At 41.6% G+C, this 22,846-nt stretch overlaps 1 protein-coding gene across 1 annotated transcript; it reads left to right on the forward strand.

Moving 5' to 3' along the window:
* The first annotated feature begins 43 nt into the window (after nucleotides 1–43).
* LOC115170713 (actin-related protein 10) lies at nucleotides 44–13,872 on the forward strand. Its single transcript, XM_029726988.1, has 12 exons — nucleotides 44–229; nucleotides 631–703; nucleotides 7,804–7,886; nucleotides 8,050–8,158; nucleotides 8,597–8,772; nucleotides 9,011–9,090; nucleotides 10,046–10,081; nucleotides 10,287–10,366; nucleotides 10,545–10,618; nucleotides 10,942–11,023; nucleotides 12,538–12,739; nucleotides 12,866–13,872. The coding sequence occupies exons 1-12, from the start codon at nucleotides 153–155 to the stop codon at nucleotides 13,045–13,047; spliced, it is 1,254 nt and encodes a 417-aa protein (XP_029582848.1). The 5' UTR covers nucleotides 44–152; the 3' UTR covers nucleotides 13,048–13,872.
* The last annotated feature ends 8,974 nt before the right edge of the window (nucleotides 13,873–22,846 follow it).

Below are 22,846 nucleotides of genomic sequence, written 5' to 3' on the forward strand. Positions count from 1 at the left end.
TACAGCAGGGACAAACTATTTTTAATCAGGCGCGTTCCCCAGACGTCATTCCTCAAACTGAAAGAAAGGACCCTGCCAAACCCAGCAGAAATTAATCTATTTGCGATTGCATGTTGTATATCGGAAACGATTAAGTAAATATAAAATATAAAATGCCCTTGTTTGAAGGGTTGGGGAGTGGAGGGGAGAAAACTGCAGTCGTCATTGATTTAGGAGCAGCCTACACAAAGTAAGTATTTAGCTAGATGTGTTTACATGCTAACAACATTGGCCACTGCCTGTCACAAATGTTAAGTACTGAACATCAGAGGTTTAAGCAAATATAAACCGACTATCCAATGTTTAAAGCACGTTATTTAGTTGGTCACAATGTGTTAAATATGTGTTTTGCTGAAAAAGGGCTAACAATATTAACGAAAGCTAGCTGGCTAATGTTAGCTAGCTAGCAATGTAAGGAACAGCACCAGTCTAGTGCCTGGGCTGGGGAAGATCATATGACAATCAGACACACATTGCGACACAGTAAGGCCCTTAACTCAATAAATCCACATTCATTGGCATTGAGTACTGTCTGACAAGTGTCAATGATTTCACTCATCACAAACGAAATGGTTTTGTATGATGATGCAGGTGTGGCTTTGCTGGAGAAACGGGGCCCAGGTTCATCATTCCTAGTGAGCTACAGAAGCCGGGACAACAGCAGGTGAGTTAGTGAGCGAATTAATGAATGACTAGTGCTCTTTAACTTATGGACAGGCATTATTGAAAGTGTGTGTGTGTGTGTGAGAGAGAAATAATGAATAGTGCTCTTAAAATGGAACTGACAGCGTTTTAACTACTTTTCAAATATGAAACAAACAGACAATCATAATATATCAAATTCCCAGATTATGCTACAAAACTAACTTTATAAAAGTTTTTTCCATGATGTACACTAAGGCATCTTTGGCAGAATAGATTAGATGGATGCAGTTCAGTGCATGATTAATATAATTCACCAATACATTATCAGGTTGTAAATCACAGCTGGGCTGGTACATTGTTTGCTGCCTCCACCTGGGCTGCACTGATTCTGTTTCAATTACTCAATATTTTTGACAAAAATGGACGAATGTAACTAAGACTGGGAATGTCAATACAATCAACCTAGCAAGGGCAATGATCACAAGTCAGTCATAATAGGCTAGGGTATCTATTTATGTAGCAAGATAAAAACATGGAGCATAACGTTAGCTAGCTAGCTTACTGTTAGGAGGATGTCATTGGAGGGGTGGGTGAGTGACTTCTCCCACTCATTGTTTTTCGGTGGCTATACACAACTAGAGATGCAGGTGTCATTTTGTTAGCTGGCAAAAACCTGAACGCCTGTATTATACAGTTAGCATATCTCTAGCTACTCTGATTTCAGAGCACTCTCACCTGTGTGCCAGAGTGCAGAATAACTGTTTTATTTACAAACATGCAACATTTGCTGAGTCACGAATGCTCTCGATTTGGTATTTTTTAGGATCCCCATAGCTGATGCTTTTGCAACAGCTAACTCTTCCTAGGCTCCACATGAAACATGACATAATACATAGTAGGGAACATTATTAGTCAAGGACTGAAATACATTTTATAATGTCACACACAGCCTACATATCAGTACATACAGTACACACAATATCTAGGTATAATACATAGTACAGTGCAAGTTACAATGCAATATATATAAAATGGCTTCACAGTCCCCTTTGTGCAGTAAGGTGTTTTTTATCTGTTTTTTTAAACTGGTTTTATTGCTAGCTTGGCTTTCTTTGGGGTTGTGGAGAGTTCCATGTAGTCATGGCTCAATTTAATACTGTGCATTTTCCAGCCTTTGTTCTGGACCTGGGGACTATGAAGAGACCTCTGGTTGCATGTCTTGTGTTGTGTGCCAACTGCTTGAACGCAGAGTACCTTCAACACGTCAATACCTCGCACAAAGACCAATAGTGATGCAGTCAATCTCTCTCAACTTTGAGCCAGGATTGACTGACATGCATGACACTTTTCCTCCGTGTTGCTTTGTTCTAGACCAGGTATTCCCAAACTGGGGTACACGTACCCCCAGGGGTACACACAATGCCGTCGGGGGTACGGCAAATACAAATGTGATTTTATATTTATATATAATCACATTTTATATATATATATATATATATATATATAACTTTTTTTTTCTCACATTTTCATACAGTCCATTTATATTTTCCAACAGGGCTATACATTTGGGTGAGGTTTTTTTCTCACCTAAGTAGCCTCATTTCACTGCCAAAAAGAAAATTAAACCATCTAGTGTTCAGCGAAATAACAACACAATGTCAAATACAGGTAGCCTAGTCAAATAATTAACATCCAATCACATCAACCGTTACTCTCTCGCGGGAATTCCACTAACGATCCGTATGTAGCCAAACGTAGCTGCTGCTCATTCCCTTTGCTCGAAAATTGATAAATGGTTAAAAAATTACTGCTACTACCAGCAGTACTGCACCTGTCGACGACACAAATTGTTCTGCTTCCACGAGCACATCCAATGCTAGCATCAGTAATTCTACATTTGTTGTTAGCCCAGCTAGCATGGACACTGACAGTTGTGAATCTGATGCAGCTGAAGAGCTACTGCCCCCTTACCCGGGAAAGCAGCAAAAAAAAGACAGGGACGTTGGACCCTCGAGAGGCGCAAATATGATAACTACATTGATTTGGGGTTCACTTATATTGGGAGTAGTGCCTTCCCTCAGCCACAGTGTGTTATATGTGCAAAAGTACTATCTCACAACTTGATGAAACCTTCACACTTGTGCAGACATTTTGAAACAAAACATGCCAATTTGGAAAATAAGCCACAGGATTTTTTGAGCGAGAATTAAGACGACTTTCGAGTAGTAAGACATGTATAAAAACAACAGATACCATTAATAAGGTGTTAGAAGCATCTTATATGGTGAGCTACCGAGTGGCTAGGACAGGCAAGTCCCATACTATTGTGGACTTAATTATTCCTGCTGCTGAGGATATGGCTGGGGGAAAAGGCCAAAAAAACGAATGCCTTCGTCAAACAACACTGTTTCATGACGCATCAGTGACATGGCAGGCGATGTTTTGAAACAATTACTGCTTCGCATACAAGCCAGTGAATTCTATGCGTTACAGCTGGATGAGTCAACCGAAGTAGCAGGCCTGGCACAGCTCCTGGTATATGTCCATTACGTTTATGGGGGGTCAATTAAGGAAGATATCCGCTTCTGCAAACCACTGGAAGTCAGGACAACGGGAGAGGATATTTTTAAAGTACTGGACAGCTTTGTGACATCAGATGGACTTTGGTGGTAAAGATGTGTTGGTATATGTACTGATGGCGCAAAAGCCATGACAGGGAGACACAATGGAGTGGTAATGTGCGGGCAAGCAGTTGCTCCCGATGCCACTTGGGTACACTGCAGCATCCACCGAGAGGCTCTTGCTGCCAAGGGAATGCCTGACAGCTTGAAAGACGTTTTTGACACTACAGTGAAAATGGTTAAGGCAAGGCCCCTGAACTTGTGTATTTTCTGCACTATGCAATGATATGGACAGCGACCATGTAACGCTTTTACAACATACAGAAAGAAGTACACTGGTTATCAAGGGGCAAAGTACTGACATTTATTTTAATTGAGAGACGAGCTTAAAGTTCTGTTTATGGTCAGTTCTTTACTGACCATAATTTTCACTTTTCACGACTGGCCTATCTGGGTGATGTTTTTTCTCGCTTGAATGATCTGAATCTAGGATTACAGGGACTCTCTGCAACTATATTCAATGTGGGGGACAAAATTGAGGCTATGATTAAGAAGTTGGAGCTCTTCTGTCTGCATTAGCAAGGACAACACACAGGTATTTCCATCATTGTATCATTTTTTTGTGTGCAAATGAACTCAAGCTTACGGACAATGTCAAATGTGATATAGCGAAGCACCTGAGTGAGTTGGATGCCCAATTACTTAAAAAAAAAAAAATATATATATATATTTCACCTTTTATTTAACCAGGTAGGCTAGGTGAACAAGTTCTCATTTGCAACTGTGACCTGGCCAAGATAAAGCATAGCAATTCGACACACAACAACAGAGTTACACATGGAATAAACAAAACATACAGTAGAAAACAAAAACTCTATATACAGTGAGTGCAAATGAGGTAAGATAAGGGAGTTAAGGCAATAAATAGGCCATGGTGGCAAAGTAATTACAATATAGCAATTCAACACTGGAATGGTAGATGTGCAGAAGATGAATGTGCAAGTAGAGCTACTGGGGTGCAAAGGAGCAAGATAAATAAATACAGTATGGGGATGAGGTAGATGGCCCATCTATGTACAGGTGCAGTGAGCTGCTCTGACAGCTGGTGCTTAAAGCTAGTGAGGGAAATATGAGTCTCCAGCTTCAGTGATTTTTGCAGTTCGTTCCAGTCATTGGCAGCAGAGAACTGGAAGGAAAGGCGGCCAAAGGAGGAATTGGCTTTGGGGGTGACCAGTGAGATATACCTGCTGGAGCACGTGCTACGAGTGGGTGCTGCTATGGTGACCAGTGAGCTGAGATAAGGTGGGGCTTTACCTAGCAGAGACTTGTAGATAACCTGTAGCCAGTGGGTTTGGCGACGAGTATGACGCGAGGGCCAACCAACGAGAGCGTACAGGTCGCAGTGGTGGATAGTGTATGGGGCTTTGGTGACAAAACGGATGGCACTGTGATAGACTGCATCCAATTTGTTGAGTAGAGTGTTGAAGGCTATTTTATAGATGACACCGCTGAAGTCGAGGATCGGTAGGATGGTCAGTTTTACGAGGGTATGTTTGGCAGCATGAGTGAAGGATGCTTTGTTACGATATAGGAAGCCGATTCTAGATTTTATTTTGGATTGGAGATGTTTAATGTGAGTCTGGAAGGAGAGTTTACAGTCTAACCAGACACCTAGGTATTTGTAGTTGTTCACGTATTCTAAGTCAGAGCCGTCCAGAGTAGTGATGCTGGACGGGCGGGCAGGTGCGGGCAGTGATTGATTGAATAGCATGTATTTAGTTTTACTTGCATTTAAGAGCAGTTGGAGGCCACGGAAGGAGAGTTGTATGGCATTGAAGCTCGTCTGGAGGTTAGTTAACCTTTCTTTGGGAGGTGGGACGCTAGCCAGTGAAAAATCAGAACGCCAAATTCAAAACCACAAAATGTCATAATTCAAAGTTCTCAAACATATGACTATTTTACACCATTTTAAAGATGCGTCTCCTTAATGTAACCACATTGTCCGATTTTTTTTAAAAAGGCTTTACGGCGAAAGCATAAAGTTAGATTATGTTAGGACAGTTCCAACACAAGACAAACCACACAGCCATTTTCCTAGCAAGGACAGGCGTCACAAAAACCAGCTAAAATTATGCACTAACCTTTGACGATCTTCATCAGATGACACTCCTAGGACATCATGTTAAACAATGCATGCATTTTTTTGTTCGATCAAGTTGATATTTATATCCAAACAAATATTTTACATCTTCGACATAGGAATCATTGAAATCCTCTTGTGTGATCATAATATCCAGTCTTTGGAACTTAGTTTTTTGTAGATATGGCTATTATATTATGATCACTGCATCCGATGGGTGTGGATACTGCTTTAGAGCAGATTTCTGCAACATTAGTAAAGACCTGATCAATGCACGTGGATGATTTAGTTACTGTTCTGTTTGTAAACCTGGTAGGTTGATTGATGACTTGAACCAGATTGCAGTCTGGTTAGCGATTGGAGATTATTTTTTAAACAACATTGTCTGCTTGTTTAAGTCCATTACAAAACTACATTAAAGAAAAGTACAGCATGTCTAAAGATTTCTTGGTAGCAGGCAATGTTGAAAAGTATTCACTACTTAGAAAAGCCTAATATTGTAGGGCTTCCCTCATGCCTCTTAATGTACATTAGCCACTTGAGTGTTGGCTAGCTACCAACCAGAACATTATTAAGCCAAGACCAACAACCCAAACAAACCAACTATAATACTACAAGTAGTGAGTGGAGTTACAGACCTTACTACACTAGTTAAATATCTTGCCTGTGATTAAATGTTTGCACACACATAGCTGCGTGTAGCCTACTTGGACACCGGGTCCCCACAATTTCGCACTCCTACACACTGAATATCCTGAAGCCACAGGGTGCTTCTCGCAGGCTCCATTTCTCTACGTGGGAGCATTGTGAACCGTAGGTCGGGATTTTTGACCAGGTTACATATACAGTGCCTTCGGAAAGTATTCAGACCACTTCACGTTTTCCACATTTTGTTACGTTACAGCCTTATTCTAAAATGTATTAAATTGTTTATTTTCCTCATCAATCTGCACACAATACCCCATAATGACAAAGCAAAACGTTTTTAGAAATGATTGCTAATTTGGTTCAAGTCCGGGCTCTGGCTGGGCCACTCAAGGACATTCGGAGACTTGTCCCAAAGCCACTCCTGTGTTGTCTCGGCTGTGTGCTTAGGATCGTTGTCCTGTTGGAACCGTCGCCTCCAGTGGGAGGTCCTGAGCAGTCTGGAAGAGGTATTCATCAAGGATCTCTCTGTACTTTGCTCCATTCATCTTTGCCTCGATTCTGACTTGTCTCCCAGTCCCTGCCGCTGAAAAACATCCCCACAGCATGATGATGCTGCCACCACCATGCTTCACTGTAGGGATGGTGCTAGGTTTCCTCCAGATGTGATGCTTGGCATTCAAGCCAAATAATTTGTTTCGTAAGACCAGAGAATCTTGTTTCTCATGGTCTGAGTCTTTAGGTGCCTTTTGGCAAACCAAGCAGGCTGTCATATGCCTTTTACTGACTAGTGGCTTCTGTCTGGCCACGCAACCATAAAGGCCTGATTTGGTGGAGTGCTGCAGAGATGGTTGTCCTTCTGGAAGGTTCTCCCATCTCCACAGAGGAACTCTAGAGCGCTGTCAGAGTAACCATCGGGTTCTTGGTCACCTCCCTGACCAAAGCCCTTCTCGCCCGATTGCTCAGTTTGGCTCTAAGAAGAGTCTTAGTGGTTCCTAACTTCTTCCATATAAAAATGGAGGCCACTGTGTTCTTGAGGACCTTCAATGCTGCAGACATTTTTTGGTACCCTTCCCCAGGTCTGTGCCTCAACACAATCCTGTCTCAAAGCTCTACGGACAATTCCTTCAACCTTATGGCTTGGTTTTTGCTCTGACATGCACTGTCAACTGTGGGACCTTATATAGACAGGTGTTTGCCTTTCCAAATCATGTTCAATCAATTGAATTTACCACAGGTGGATACCAAGTTGTAGAAACATCAAGGATAATCAATGGAAACAGGATGCACCTGAGCTCAATTTCAAGTCTCATAGCAAATGGTGTGAATACTTATGTAAATAAGGTATTTCAGTTTTCTTTTAATACATTTGCAAACATTTCTAAACCTGTTCTTCGCTTTGTCATTGTGTGTAGATTGAGGATTTGATCCATTTTATAATAAGGTTGTAACGTAACAAAATGTGGAAAAAGTCTGAATGCTTTCCGAAGGCACTGAACAACACAGCAGCTTTTCCGCATGTTTTGTTCTTTCTGTATAATACAACTTTTATTTTCTCTTTTACAATGGGGGTCAATGGGAAAGAATAATATTTTTTTCCCCAATTTGTGCGCGTGGTTGAGGGGAATTCCTTCATATGACCTGAATACCGACTCAAGAGTATTGAAATGGACAGCCTCCTCTATAACCATTTGTCGGTGTGTCTTCTTTCAGTCTATCAAAGTGGTTCAGTACAACATCAACACAGAGGAACTCTACTCCAACCTCAAGGAGTTCATCCACATGCTCTACTTCAGGTAAGGAGCTTTTGACATAGCTAGTAGTGTGTGTAATGACTGACACATCAGTGGCGGTAACATTAAAGCAACCATGTCAGTCAGCAATTTTGGAGATGCACCCCAGGCCATAAAAACATTGATGATTGAATGTCTGTGTTTACTACCTTTCTGTCCTGCCCAGGCATCTGTTGGTGAACCCCCGTGACAGGAGAGTGCTGATCATCGAGTCCATCCTCTGTCCCTCCCACTTCAGAGAAACCCTCACCAAGGTCTTCTTCAAACAGTTTGAGGTACTGAGACCAGCTGGACCAATGATCTATGTCTCTGGGTGCATTTACACATGCAGCCCAATTCTGATCTTTTTTTTCACAAATTGTTATTTTTACCAATCAGATCAACTCTGAAAAAGAGCTGATGTGTAAAGATCTAATGTGATTGGTCAAAACAAATTATTGGAAAACATATCAAATGGGCTGCCTTTATAAACTCAGCCTCTTATGTGTAGAACCACTTTACCTGGTACAGAAATGCTATCCCCTTCTCCTAACCCAACTAGATGGGTGTAAGCTAAATGGTGAATGCAATGCTCCCCTAAGCCAATAGGGAGGCTAGATGGAGCCATCTCCATAGTGCTCACACCTGTCAGTAGTTGGAACACAAAGGGGCATGGATTTTATATTTTCAGATCAGGCAATGGATGTTTAGGACGATGCCTCTGTGTTTTCCAGGTGCCCTCAGTGCTGTTTGCTCCCAGTCACCTCATGTCCATCATGTCTCTGGGCATCAACTCAGGCCTGGTGATGGACTGTGGCTACACTGAGACACTGGTGCTGCCTGTGTATGAGTGCATCCCCATCCTGTCAGCCTGGGAAGCCCTGCCTTTGGGTGGAAAGGCCATTCATAAGTAAGTAGTGTGCATGTGTTTGAGATGGTGTAATTATGTAAAGATATTGCCGTGTGTGCTACTTTGCTTGTGTCACGTACTGAACTTCAGGGAAACAACCTTTTGTTCACCTCTTGAGAGCTGTGTGTTTCAAGCCCCAGTTTCTTGACTACTGTGACAGAATCAAGTGTATCAAGGTGTGCTTTCAGGTGTACTTGCCCCCTTTGTTCTTAGTGGCTGTGTGTGTTCTAAACCACAGGGAGTTGGATGGGCTCCTGGTGGAACAGTGTACAGTAGACTCAGACTCCAGTACTGGACAGAGTCTACCTACAGTCATTGGTAAGACCCCGACATCAGAAACCTCCTTGTCAAAAACATAAGTAACTTACCGCACAACTCAAGCAGTGCTTTGTCATTGTATAAACTGTCTCAGTTAGTCGTCCCATGGATCCTCTTGTTTTCTTGCTGTGGCTATATCATGCATTGTGAATAGCTGTTGTTGACAATCTTGTGAATTGATTTTCCTAATTAGCTTCATAATGATGCTGGTGTTCCATTGTTATATGTAGAGGAAGGAAGGAATTTATAATTGCGCTCTCTGGGTGAATCAATCATGCAACATTTTATATTCAGAGGTCGTTGCTATAGCCTGATGTGAAAGAAAGGACCTGCTCCGTCTCTTTTGAATTATACACACACGGCCTATTTGAGTTAGTTTTCTCCCTGTGTACTGTATCCTTGAAGTACTCTTCTTTTCTGATTCGAGAGTGAATTCCTATGAAGAGCAGCAGTAGCTCGCTAGCTGATGCAGGGCTAGGCAGGCCTGATGGGCATAAATCATTTAAACAGGCATAACATAGACCACCTCTCTCTCTGCACTACTGAACCACACCACTACAGTACCACGGCACAACTGAGTGCACTATCACAGTCAAATCACTGATGTAGCCTATGTAATTAATGGCTTGAGACTGTTGTGAATGCAAACACTAAACTGTAGCAAACGTATCCAAGGCAAGCAAAAAAAAGTGTATTAAAATTGGGACAAGTAACCTTCTCTGAACTTATCAAGAGTTGATATAATCTACTTAACTTTTTCCATACTTCCTCAACCAATGAGTGCACCTCTGGTGTCCTCTCCTTGTCTCGGACACACACCATTTGACTACAATGAGACACAATAATTTAGTACAGTAATAGAACCATTGACGTGAAAGGAAGGGCTCTATGTGAGGGAGGATAAGTGGGTCATTGATAAATAGGTCTCACTTTTTGTCTTGTATTTTGTTCCCAGGCTCCATCCCAGAGGAAGTTGTGGAAGATATCAAGGGTATGTTCAAAAGAGACTGAAACCACTTGTTTTATTGCCTTTACTACAGACGATGCTGGGTTTCCAGTTTAGCAGCTAAAGTAAATGGATTTAGCTACAAAAGGCAGCTAAAGCTAATTCATTTTTAAAAACATATCTTCGCCCCGTTCATGTATGTTGGCGGTAGCATACTCTCATAGACCCTCTTGTGTTGTTTCTTGTCCAGTCAGGACCTGTTTTGTCAGTGACCTAAAGAGAGGCCTGAAGATCCAGGAGGCCAAGTTTAACCTAGAGGGCACGGCTGAGGTCAGTGACCTTTAACCCCCAACTGGGCTGTCAGTCATTTCTATATTTGCATTGTCTGGTATATTCAAGGAGTAGCTATTGCTGTGTGCTTCCAGTAAATGTCATTCGTTAAAGTTAGTTTGGTGAGTATTATAGTCATGTGAATTTGAGACCCTTGCCATGTTCTTCCACATTATAGCGACCAACACCACCCCCTGATGTTGATTACCCATTGGATGGGGAGAAGATTCTGCATATCAAGGGACCAATCAGGTAGTTGTTTTTTATATATATCTTCTCAGCTAAAATGTGATACAATTACAACATGTCCAGAACATTTCAAACCTAGATATTTGGTTCTGTCTCCTTTTTTAATATCTGGGTCACCTTCTATTATTGAATCTGGGTTGTCAAGGTTTTCATCATGTCTGTCTGTATGCTCTTCTCAGGGGCGGCTAATGAACCTCCAATTGCCCCTTGGGGCCACAAAAAAGTTTATTGAATTGACATTTTTGCAAACTTATTGCAGGGACTCTTGATTGATGTTGGTTCTGTATTGTAGGGACTCTGAGTGACGTGTGGGTTGTGTTTTGAAGGGACTCGGTGATGGAGATGCTGTTTGAGCAGGACAATGAGGAGAAGAGTGTGGCCACTCTAGTGCTTGACACTCTGGTCAAGGTAACATTAGTTTTCATAATGGAAAAATACCATGTATTAATCTGGGGTTTCTTTCTGCTCAAACCGCAAGAGATGAGATGCTGTCAAAATGGGTACGGAATTCATGTTACTTTGTCAGTAATTACTGGACACTGTTTTGTTCGCAACGACCTTTCATCAGACATCTGCGTCTTCTAATTAAAATCGTCAGCTATTTCATAATTCCTTCTTTTTCCATTTTGTAATGACGAACGCATTTCACCGACACGTACGAGGAGAGACTTTAACCCTGTTACCATAGCAACAGTCCCAGCCTCCCGGGACTCTCCAGTTCACTGAGGTGAAATCGTCTCGGTTCCTTCTCGAGTTGCCTGAAGACCCGATGTTGAATTGCATAGAATTCTACTTTGAGCAGAAATTAGCATTTGTATCAGGAAAGTTTCCTCTCACGACCTCTACAAGCCAGAATGCTGAATAAAATTATACTTTACTGGTTGTCCGTGTAGTTGGTCCTTTTGCAGGTAGGAATGTGAGACAAAATATCCACAGAGTAGTGTTATCAACCCGACCTTCAGTATGCTGGTCTGTATATCGTTTGTATTTCTGTTTTTATTTTCAATACTGATGCAATTCGCACGTGACAAACATGTGCACAATATGGTTGAGCCTAACTGAACGGCAAACACTTCCCGCTGATAGCAAAATAAAGGGCTTCGTTTGACTACATTCATCTATTGTGCGTCATGTGCAATGCGTCAGCATATTGAATATACAAGTGAGAGAACCTATCGGTGCCGTAGAAAGTCAGGTATACAATTTCCTGTGGATACCCCATCTCTACAGCTGGTAAAGTAAGTGTAACTATAATTGTATTCAACATTCTGCCTTGTAGACGCTATTGCATATTTTTGACAGTGATTATTATTTTTATTTTTTTTTGACTGCTATCCATGGGAACAGTCTGTTTAGGCAACTTCTCAACGAGTCGGATCAGACCAATGACAGACCATTCATCTTAATAGGCAGAGCAGCTTCCATTACTCTTCTTGCATGCTTTGTGCTTGTGCTGCACTCTGTAAGCACAGTACCATAAGCACTCATTGGTATTTTGTGGACAAGTGTGACAGGCAGTGTAGTAAGCTTGTAAACAGTCCACTTCTCTACAGTGTAGGGTCGGTCAATGAGATTTCTCTCCTGAGAGACCAGCACTGTGGACGAACAGGTTTCGTCCCACCCAGTCCTTAAGGAGTTTTTTTCTTGCCACTGTCGCCTCTGCTTGGCACCGGTTGCTGTGAACCACTTAACAAGTACAACTGATTTAGAAAATGGAAAAAAATCTGAATGACTGATTAATTTCTTCTGATCACATGTTTTTTTTGTTGGTCTTATTAAATCCTTATTTCTGTCCCATAGACAGTCTTATGCAGCTTGGGGAGTTTAAGCCCAGATTACTGTTAAACTTGTGAAAAGTACATTTGAGAAAATACGAAAGATTGATACATACTGATGTGTTTCTATCTGATGAACCCCCTCAGTGTCCCATCGACACTCGTAAGGCGCTATCTGAAAACCTGGTCATTATCGGGGGCACGGCCATGCTGCCTGGCTTCCTGCACCGGCTCCTGGCTGAGATACGCCTCCTGGTGGACAAACCCAAGTACCGCGACGCCCTGGCCACCAAGAGCTTCAGGCTGCACAGTCCTCCAGCCAAACCCAACTGCACCGCATGGCTCGGGGGTGAGAGACAGAGTAGTCTGATAACCAACCTTGGATGCTGTCTGGATCAGTTGGGGGTTGTAATGCAGGTAGGTATAAACCAGCTTTAAATAACCCTGTGTCTCCTGCTTTCCTCTCCCTGTATAGGAGCGATCTTTGGAGCACTGCAAGACATCCTGGGTAGTCGCTCTGTGTCGCGCGACTACTACAACCAGACAGGCCGTATCCCCGACTGGTGCTGTCTCAGCTCCCCGCTGCCAGAATCATTCTATGATGCAGGGAAGACCCCCCCACCACTCATGAAGAGAGCCTTCTCCACGGAGAAATAAACCACCAGACCAGACACTATTGTCTGCAGTGCCACCCTAAACCAAAAATAGTGCACTATATAAGGAAAGTGGTGCCATTTTAGTGGCACCACTAAAACTCACCCCAGACATAACTTGAACATATCAGATGCTATGGGTGTGTCTCAATAGTCTATTGTGGTTTCCTCTACTCATGCCCTTCCCCTCATCTGTAAGGTGAGGGAGCCACTTTAGACTATAGAGATGCACCCAGCATCTCAACCCCCAGATGGCTGTGGATTGTGGGGGTTTTAGTTCTATCAGTCTTTATGTGCCTGTTCTTGTTCTGTAAGACTCCTTCCACACTGCGTTCCAGATTCTGCTCACTCTATTGCTAACTAGATGTTTTGTCTAAGGAGTGCAATGGTACAGTAGTCAGCATTTGAATTGAGAGTGCTGGGGTCAGGGAGTGCAAGTTCTGGGTCCAGATCGTGGTACACAAAGTGGTCTTGAACAGAGTTGTGGCCATGTGGTGACTATCCCCTTGAGGCAGAAGTGTGGATTTGACTCTGTTTTCCAGCTGAACTGAGGCTTGTCGTGTTAAAACAGTCTTGAGCTGTATATAGAAAATGTACTGCAGTTCAACCAGATAAATTGCAGTTCAGTTTTGAAATTTGGCTCTCAAGTTTCTCTTTATGTAGTCCTTGTGAATGCTACCCCCAGGCATTCCTTGTCAGCTAATATGTAGTGTTTTATTTTTTTATTTATTTGCCATGTAAAACATTGTAATATCAGTTTCAATCTCCCAAGAGCTCTTATCCTGTAATGTATCAACTCAAACAGCGCTAAATAAACATTCCTGTTGCATGTTGTCGTTCCTGTCTTGTCTATGTTGCTCTGTCCCGTCTCTCATGAGACTTATTTCTCTCTCCAGAGCCTTTAAGTGACGTTTCACACAGATATGCCCACTACTAGAAAGCATACTATAGAGTACACTGGCTGAATAATGTTCACTCCATGAGACAGCAGTCAGGAGGATTGTTTGAAGATGGTTTATGGGTATTTCCCAGCACTGTCACTTTCAAAGTAATGAACACCAGGCCAAAGTAATCACCAGTTGTATCATGCTTATAAGAAATATCAGGCTGAGCAGCACACACAGCTCTCTGAACTACCTGGGCTGAAGTAGTCTCTTCTCTGACACAGTCCCTGGCTGCTCTGGTATGGAGTGCCATGAGTCTGACACATGAATTATGAAATAAAGAAAAGATGCCTGCACACTAATGAATGCTCACGTTGTTTTATTGTGCAACACTGACACAAAGGTCTTTGTCATTTTGGGTTGTAACGTGAGCTTTGACAAGTGTGCGGGTATCTATTCTCTATTTCAATAGTTCATTTTTTAAACCAGTACCTGCAAATAATTTAATGTGTGTACTATGTTTAAAACATGAATTATCATCCATTTCTGGCATGAATAAAGGACGGCAATCAGAACTGGAATACATGAAATATGTCTGTATTTGATTCAAGGTCTTCTATCCTCCTTGGTCCATATCAGCTTACACACACACATTCCCCAATCCCACAATGACTAGTAATCATACAGCTGAGATCACCATGTGCCTGTGATTGACTGTATTCTTAAATCAATCCTGAATGAACCTGTATGATCTGGCCTGGTCACAGTCTAGTGGATTATGGATCCAATATGGACATTGGTAGGTAATTCTGGCTGGCCGGGCAGGTAGGTTTTGAGTACAACAAGGAGGCGCCATAGTGAAACCAAAGTGTGCCTCAGAGGTCCCAAATCATAAACTGTTTAGGCGGTTGTTACTGTGTGTGTCTGGGAACTGGTGTGGCGTCATTACCCAAAATGCAGCTGGGCCCAGAGGCTGGCAGAGACTGGGAAATCTGATATAGCTCAGAGTATCCCCAGTTTGACTTAATCTCTGCCTGTACACGCACACACCAATTGCGGACACACAAAAAGCACCCACCGTCCCTGTCTCCCTCACTCTCTTAAGGCTTCCCCGGAGCTATCTCTGTTGGGGTCTCCCCTGCAGCCCTACAGGACCATCTACTGTATGTTAGTGGCAGTGAACCCAGCATGACATCACTGAGCCAGACCACACAACAGTCACACTACTGTTCTCTTCCTGAGCCTCTCCATGTTGGGAGAAATCTGACTAAGTACTTCTTGGGAAACTCTCTCTCAGATATGGAGATGGGTATAGAACTGAAGGATAACAGTGTCTAGTCTACCAATCCTGTGTCTAGTCTACCAATCCTGCATACTAACCAAACGGTACTAACCCCAAGAGTAAGTGATTCAACTCAGAGTAAGTGATTCAACTCCCCAGAGTAAGTGATTCAACTCCCCAGAGTAAGTGATTTAACACCCCAGAGTAAGTGATTCAACTCCCCAGAGTAAGTGATTCAACTCCCCAGAGTAAGTGATTCAACTCCCCAGAGTAAGTGATTCAACTCCCCAGAGTAAGTGATTTAACACCCCAGAGTAAGTGATTCAACTCCCCAGAGTAAGTGATTCAGCTCCCCAGAGTAAGTGTTATGTGAGAAGAGTGAGATGCGAGGGGGAGGAAGGGAGAGAATAATGGAGAGAGAGAGCGAGAGATAAGGAGGGAGGGAAGGAAAAAGATAAGGAGGGAGGGAAGGATAGAGATAAGGAGAGAGGGAGGGATACAGATAGGGAGGGAGGGATAGAGAAAAGGAGGGAGGTATAGAGAAAAGGAGGGAGGGAGGGATAGAGAGAGGGAGGTATGGATAGAGGGAAGGATGGAGAATAGGGAGAAAGAGGGAGGGAATCTTCTACGCTGCTTGTCTCTCCTCCAGACACTCACATTCAAAACAAACCTTCCTAATTAACTCGTTGTCAATCACTCTGGTTTTCATAACATAAATTATGATTGCACAGAATCACTACCAGTAACTGTAATCACCATCATCAGTGTGAGAGTTGTTTTTTCAACTAATAACAGGGCTGTACCATTATCATGAATGGAGATGGAAGGTAATATCTCTCCTAAGGTGTGAGTAGCATGGCCTATGAGTTGCACACCCCAAGTCGATGTTTTATGTACACTGGCCTGCAGAGTGTTGTCCAAACAGATAATGTTTGTGTCTATTGCAGGGTTCTACTCATCTTCATCCACTTTAAAGACTAGCTGCTGCCACAGGGTCAGAAGCACCAGCTCACTCTAACTTGGGTGGTAAAAACATTTGTTCTGAGCCCACAGACGTCAGTTTAACATCTAGTTTTGAATTAAATTTGGCTGAGTGGTCAACTAATGTGAATTCAACCACAAAGAAGTCACCATGTCATTGGATTTAGGTTAAAAGTCACCATGTCATTGGATTTAGGTTAACAGTCACCATGTCATTGGATTTAGGTTAACAGTCACCATGTCATTGGATTTAGGTTAAAAGTCACCATGTCATTGGATTTAGGTTAAAAGTCACCATGTACATTTACATTTACATTTTAGTCATTTAGCAGACGCTCTTATCCAGAGCGACTTACATGTCATTGGATTTAGGTGAAAAGTCACCATGTCATTGGATTTAGGTTAAAAGTTGGGTAAAACATTTTTTGATGTTGATTACTTTTTTCAAATCCAATCAGTTTCCATGTTGATTCAACATCATCACATTGATTTTTTGGGGTTGAAATGACAAAAAAATATTGATTCAGACAGTTTTTGCCCAGTGGGAGAATACTCTAGTGGATGTAAGGGGTGCTTTCCTCCCTTATGAAGTGATTTGAGCACTTGGAAAAGCACCAAATCCAGTTCATTATCATAATGAATTCATTATCTGTTAAAATAAATAATGATGATAATCTTTAGATGCTGAAGGTCACCAATCTGGCTTTAGTGTGAGGGGGGGACTGATATATGGAGACATACTGCATCTCTTCCTGTATCTCCTCCTCAAATATCATCCTCTATCACTTATAATTACACCACATTAGCTGTATTAAACTGCACATAATAAACTAAAAGTGATAAGCATCAAGGTGGACTGACAAACATTTAGCTGCACATAACTTCACTTATCACTTTTGGATTATGTCCAAGCGCCGCAATATAGTAGGTAGCCGATCCAACAAAAAGTCAATTCTCCTCTGACAGATCTTCATGGTCAGCGATGGTCATCGGAGGTGCGCTCAAACGGTCCTCATTTCTACAACGCGTGATAATGGTCACATCTCTTCACCGTGACTCACGACTGTCACTGCCGCTCAGTTTTGTGAAATTTAGCCAGGCTATTTTTCTTTTAAACAATTTGACTACAAAAAAAGGACAACATTTTCCTTCAAGATGCACAGTCTCGGCGTCTCGCAGATATTGGCCTCTCTTCTGTTCCGTTTAAAACCTGCTCAGGTAAAGTATGACTGTTTTTATATATGTCACTATCAACAGACAACAGGGAACATGTGTTGTAAAAATGGACAAGCAATTTTGTCATCTTGGGATGATGTCATGATTCTGCTTTACTACTCCATAAATCATCGTTTAATAGCCTACTCATTGAAAACAGCTACTCAGAAAGAATGATATGCTATCAATCATTCCATGACTTTTAATACAGTAAAACTAGCACATCAAATAATTGTAAGGGTCTTTATTGTATGTAATTTGTTCCAAATACTGGGCTCTCTGTGTAAAGGGTGAAGTTCTGCATAAACGCTTCATATTTCTGTATCTCCAATTTATTCTCTGGCTCCAAGATATGACTCCCATTACCACTGAGAGTCACATTTAGAGCTATTTTCTCTCATACTGTAACTCACTTTTTGGCGTCACATTAAGTTCACCATTAGGGAGATAGAGTTAATCCTCTCCTATAGCTCATACTGAAGAGCTCCAAGTGAAATCAGGGATAAACCAAATATTCAGGTTCATCATGCAAGCTAGCCTAGTGGTTAGAGTGTCGGACTAGTAACTGAAAGGTTGCAAGATCGAATCCCCGAGCTGACAAGGTACAAATCTGTCGTTCTGAACAAGGCAGTTAACCCACTGTTCCTAGGCCGTCATTGAAAATAAGAATTTGTTCTTAACTGACTTGCCTAGTTAAATAAAAGGAAGAAAAAAAGAAGCTCATTCCAGTATAACTATGCATTGAACAAGCGAAATGCTTGTGCTTCTAGTTACGACAGTGCAGCAATATCTAACAAGTAATCTAACAATTCCACAACAACTACCTAATACACACAAATCTAAGTAAAGGGATGGAATAATAGGCTGACCACACCGCTCGCGGGCGTCAACAAGCATCTGCGTTGCCAAGGGCTAAAATAGAAGTCATTCCTATTTCTGATGCAGATCGCGCTGCAAGTCCTGCCTCTCCCATCTCCTCATTGGTTTATAGAAGCAGGTACCCTCGTGCCATCTCCTCATTGGTTATACCCACGTGGGTGATTGAAAGATGAACTGTTGCCGGTTGTCGTGGTAATACTATGAAAGTTTAGATGCATCACCATATAAGTTAAATGATGAAAAAGCCTGGAAGGAGGAGAGATGACTAGAAAGGATTCAGTTGACCGTTTTTATGTGTGGATTAATTGTAGAGTAGAGTAGAGGACCTTGTGCATTTCAGGTAAAATAACAACCTAATGTTTATATCCCAGGACAAATTAGCTAGTAACAGCAAGCTAGCTAAATAGGACAAATTAGATAGCAAGTGCAAGCTAACTAGCTAAATTGCCATAAATGTTTAATGCTTTTCGACCTGTCCCCAAATTATTGTCATCGGTTCAGAGTTTGTTTTGATATTTTAACCTGCGTGTAGTGATCGCGTTTGGTGTAGGGGGACAAAATAAATGTATGCACAATGGCACACGATGGCGCATGCGCGCAGCCGGTTTGGGTTCCGTGTAAGCCGTCTGGCACAAGAGACTCATTGTGAGAGATACCAGACCCAGAAGTTCTGACTGTGCACACATTTGAGCATCCTTGAAAGTACATTTACTTTGTGCTGTTAAAATGTATGCAAATACAGTTGAAGTCGGAAGTTTACATACACTTAGGTTGGAGTCATTAAAACTAGTTTTTCAACCACTCCACAAATTTCTAGTTAAACAAACTATAGTTTTGGCAAGTCGGTTAGGACATCTACTTTGTGCATGACACAAGTCATTTTTCCAACAGTTGTTTACAGACAGATTATTTCACTTCACTGTATCACAATTCCAGTGGGTCAGAAGTTTACATACACTAAGTTGACTGTGCCTTTAAACAGCTTGGAAAATTCCAGAAAATGATTTAGAATCTTCTGATGGGCTAATTGACATCATCTGAGTCAATTGGAGGTGTACCTGTGGATGCATTTCAAGGCCTACCTTCAAATTCAGTGCCTCTTTGCACTGGGAAAATCAAAAGAAATCAGCCAAGACCTCAGAAAAAAATTGTACACCTCCACAAGTCTGGTTTATCCTTGGGAGCAATCTCCAACCCACTGTCGGTACCACGTTCATCTGTACAAACAATAGTACGCAAGTATAAACACCATGGGACCACACAGCAGTCATACCACTCAGGAAGTAGACGCGTTCTGTCTCCTAGAGATTAACGTACTTTGGTGCGATGAGTGCAAATTAATCCCAGAACAGCAAAGGACCCTGTGAAGATGCTGGAGGAAACAGATACAAAAGTATCTATATCCACAGTAAAACGTGTCCTATATATCCTATATATCAGCAAGAAAGAAGCCACTGCTCCAAAGCCACCATAAAAAAGCCAGACTACAGTTTGCAACTGCACATGGGGACAAAGATCATACATTTTGGAGAAATGTCCTCTGGTCTGATGAAACAAAAATATAACTATTTGGCCATAATGACCATCGTTGTGTTTGGAGGAAAAAGGGGGAGGCTTGCAAGCCGAAGAATACCATCCCAACCGTGAAGCACAGGGGTGGCAGTATCATGTTGTGGGGGTGCTTTGCTGCAGGAGGGACTGGTGCACTTCACAAAATAGATGGCATCATGAGGAAATAAAATTATGTGGATATATTGAAGCAACATCAAGACATCAGTCAGGAAGTTAAAGCTTGGTCGCAAATGGGTCTTCCAAATGGACAATTACCCCAAGCATACTTCCAAAGTTGTGGCAAAACGGCTAAAGGACAACAAAGTCAAGGTATTGGAGTGGCCATCACAAAGCTCTTACCTCAATCCTACAGATAATTTGTGGGCAGAACTGAAAAAGCGTGTGCAAGAAGGAGGCCTACAAACCTGACTCATTTACACCAGCTCTGTCAGGAGGAATGGGCCAAAACTTATTGTGGGAAGCTTGTGGAAGGCTACCTGAAACGTTTGACCCAAGTTAAACAATTTAAAGGCAATGCTACCAAATACTAATTGAGTGTATGTAAACTTCTGACCCACTGGGAATGTGATGAAAGAAATAAAATAATTCTCTCCACTATTATTCCGAAATTTCACATTCTTAAAATAAAGTGGTGATCCTAACTGACCTAAGACAGGGAATCTTTACTCGGATTAAATGTCAGGAATTGTCATAAACTGAGTTTAAATGTATTTGGCTAAGGTGTATGTAAACTTCCGACTTCAACTGTAGCTGGCAAAACAATCCAAGCTATTTTCACATGGCCTATGTGCCCATGGAGCTGCTGGCAGTCTCTGAGGGGGTAGGTTCAACTCATTAGGAAGGTGTTAATGTTTTGTATATTCAGTGTATTTTTTTAATAAAAATATTGTAACTTTCTTTTTTTTACCAACTGCTAAATAAAGGAAACACCAGCATTACCTTTCTTAAGAGGGCGTTGGGCCGACGCCAGAACAGCTTCAAAGCACCTTGGCATAGATTCTACAAGTGTCTGGAACTCTATTGGAGGGATGCAACATCATTCTTCCATGAGAAATGTTGATGGTGGTGGAAAACACCGTCTCAGGCGCCACTCCAAAATCTCTCATAAGTGTTCAATTGGGTTTGAGATCTAGTGACTGACACACACACACACACACACACACACACACACACACACACACACACACACACACACACACACACACACACACACACACACACTTTAAACCCCCCCATGCTCATTGGAGACCCCTCTTTCAAAGATCTCTTCTTCTACCCATGGTAGCCAAAATAATGGTCAACTGGGCATTTTTACACATGACCATAAGTGTTAATTGCTTAATTAACTCAGGAGGCTACACCTGTGTGGAAACACTGCTTTCAATATAGTTTGTATCCCTCATTTACTCAAGTGTTTCCTTTATTTTTGCAGTTACCTGTAGGTTATATAAAGACTTATAATGTCTGTGTTAACAACAGAACCTGAGAGTCCCTATAAGAGGATATCATCTGCTGTACACACACACACATTTACACTCTGCAAGTGTCTTCATATGTAGGATTATGCTCTTGACAGGGTTGGAAATATGAAATAACTCCTTTGGGTTCTAAGTTGTAACTTTCATCAGACAGTAAAGAATAACAAATCCATATGGATTCCTCTGTATGAAATTTGAAAATGAAATGTATTAAAATGTAAATGAGTTTACAACAATAGGCTTGTGTATCTCATTATTTATCTGTATCAGACATGGCATGTGTGAATGACATTTTGAGTTGTTAGCACAAAAGTGTCCTTGTCTTGGGAATGTGTTCATTGTACTGGGGTCATGATGTGTTGTCTGACTGACTTGGAGAGGAAAAAAGATCTGATTGTCCTCATGTGGGTTGTTTCGATTGTGTGTGTGTTTGTGTGTGTGTTTGTGTGTGTGTTTGTGTTTGTGTCCTGAGAACTTCCCCTCCATCCCATCAGTTTGTTTTATTGTTAAAATAATGTAGGCCTACTATACTTCCCTACCAAGCAAAAAGGCAGTAACTGCTCATAGCGTGGAACTGAGAAAAATGGCTTTTATTTACCTTGGTTTTTTATTTATTTATTTATTTAACCTTTATTTAACTAGTCATTTAAGAACAAATTAGTATTAACAATGACAGCCTACCAAAAGGCCTCCTGCGGGGACGGGGGCTGGGATAAAAAATATATATATATATATAGGACAAAACACACATCACAACAAGAGAGACAACACAACACTACATAAAGAGAGACCTAAGACAACAACATAGCATGGAAGCAACACAACATGACAACAACATGGTAGCAGCACAAAACATGGTACAAACATTATTGTTTCATGGTAACTTTATGCAGTTACTGCTAACATGACACCCATTTTCTCCAAAACACAATACAATAGAGGCAGGATACTTGTCCACATGATTAAGCATGTATTTAATGTAGCAAAAATTACATTAACTAATTTATTACCAAATGAGCAGTTACTGCCTTTTTGCTTGGTAGGGCAGTATAGGGATTTTATGACGTTTGCATTATATGTTATGATTATGTTATAATTATGTTATGTTATGTTAATAACATAATGGCATGACCAGGGAATACATGTAGCCTATAAATAGTGTTCATCAAGTAAAATAACTGCAGGTGTGGCAGGTGATTACAGAATAATTTGTACAGTTATGTGTTTACTTTGCAAGAGGAGCCTTGACAGCCAAAGGTTAGGTTTGGGACACAGTGGCTGAGAACTATTATGTAATGTAACAGAAGACTAGGTCTCACGTCACGGATTCCCCATACATTTGAAATGCTTGTACTGTACAACTCACATGGTTTACTGTTCGACACAATGTGATCAACGTGCCACACTCTTGGCACACGGTCACGTTTCTGAGTTTAGTGCCAACTCATCGACCAATGAGAGGCCGCAAAATCTAAGTAGTGGGCGGACTACATAGACAAAAGAACGTGACGT

Source organism: Salmo trutta, chromosome 1, assembly GCF_901001165.1.
Source record: "Salmo trutta chromosome 1, fSalTru1.1, whole genome shotgun sequence".
In the NCBI taxonomy this organism is placed as follows: Eukaryota; Metazoa; Chordata; class Actinopteri; order Salmoniformes; family Salmonidae; genus Salmo; species Salmo trutta.

Bases quoted from the DNA above. Each gene is read 5' to 3' on its own strand.
- LOC115170713 (XM_029726988.1), top strand. From the start codon at position 153: ATGCCCTTGTTTGAAGGGTTGGGGAGTGGAGGGGAGAAAACTGCAGTC. The intron at 8,159-8,596 runs GTACTGAGACCA...TGTGTTTTCCAG, and splicing joins TCTTCTTCAAACAGTTTGAG to GTGCCCTCAGTGCTGTTTGC. The intron at 8,773-9,010 runs GTAAGTAGTGTG...TCTAAACCACAG, and splicing joins GGTGGAAAGGCCATTCATAA to GGAGTTGGATGGGCTCCTGG.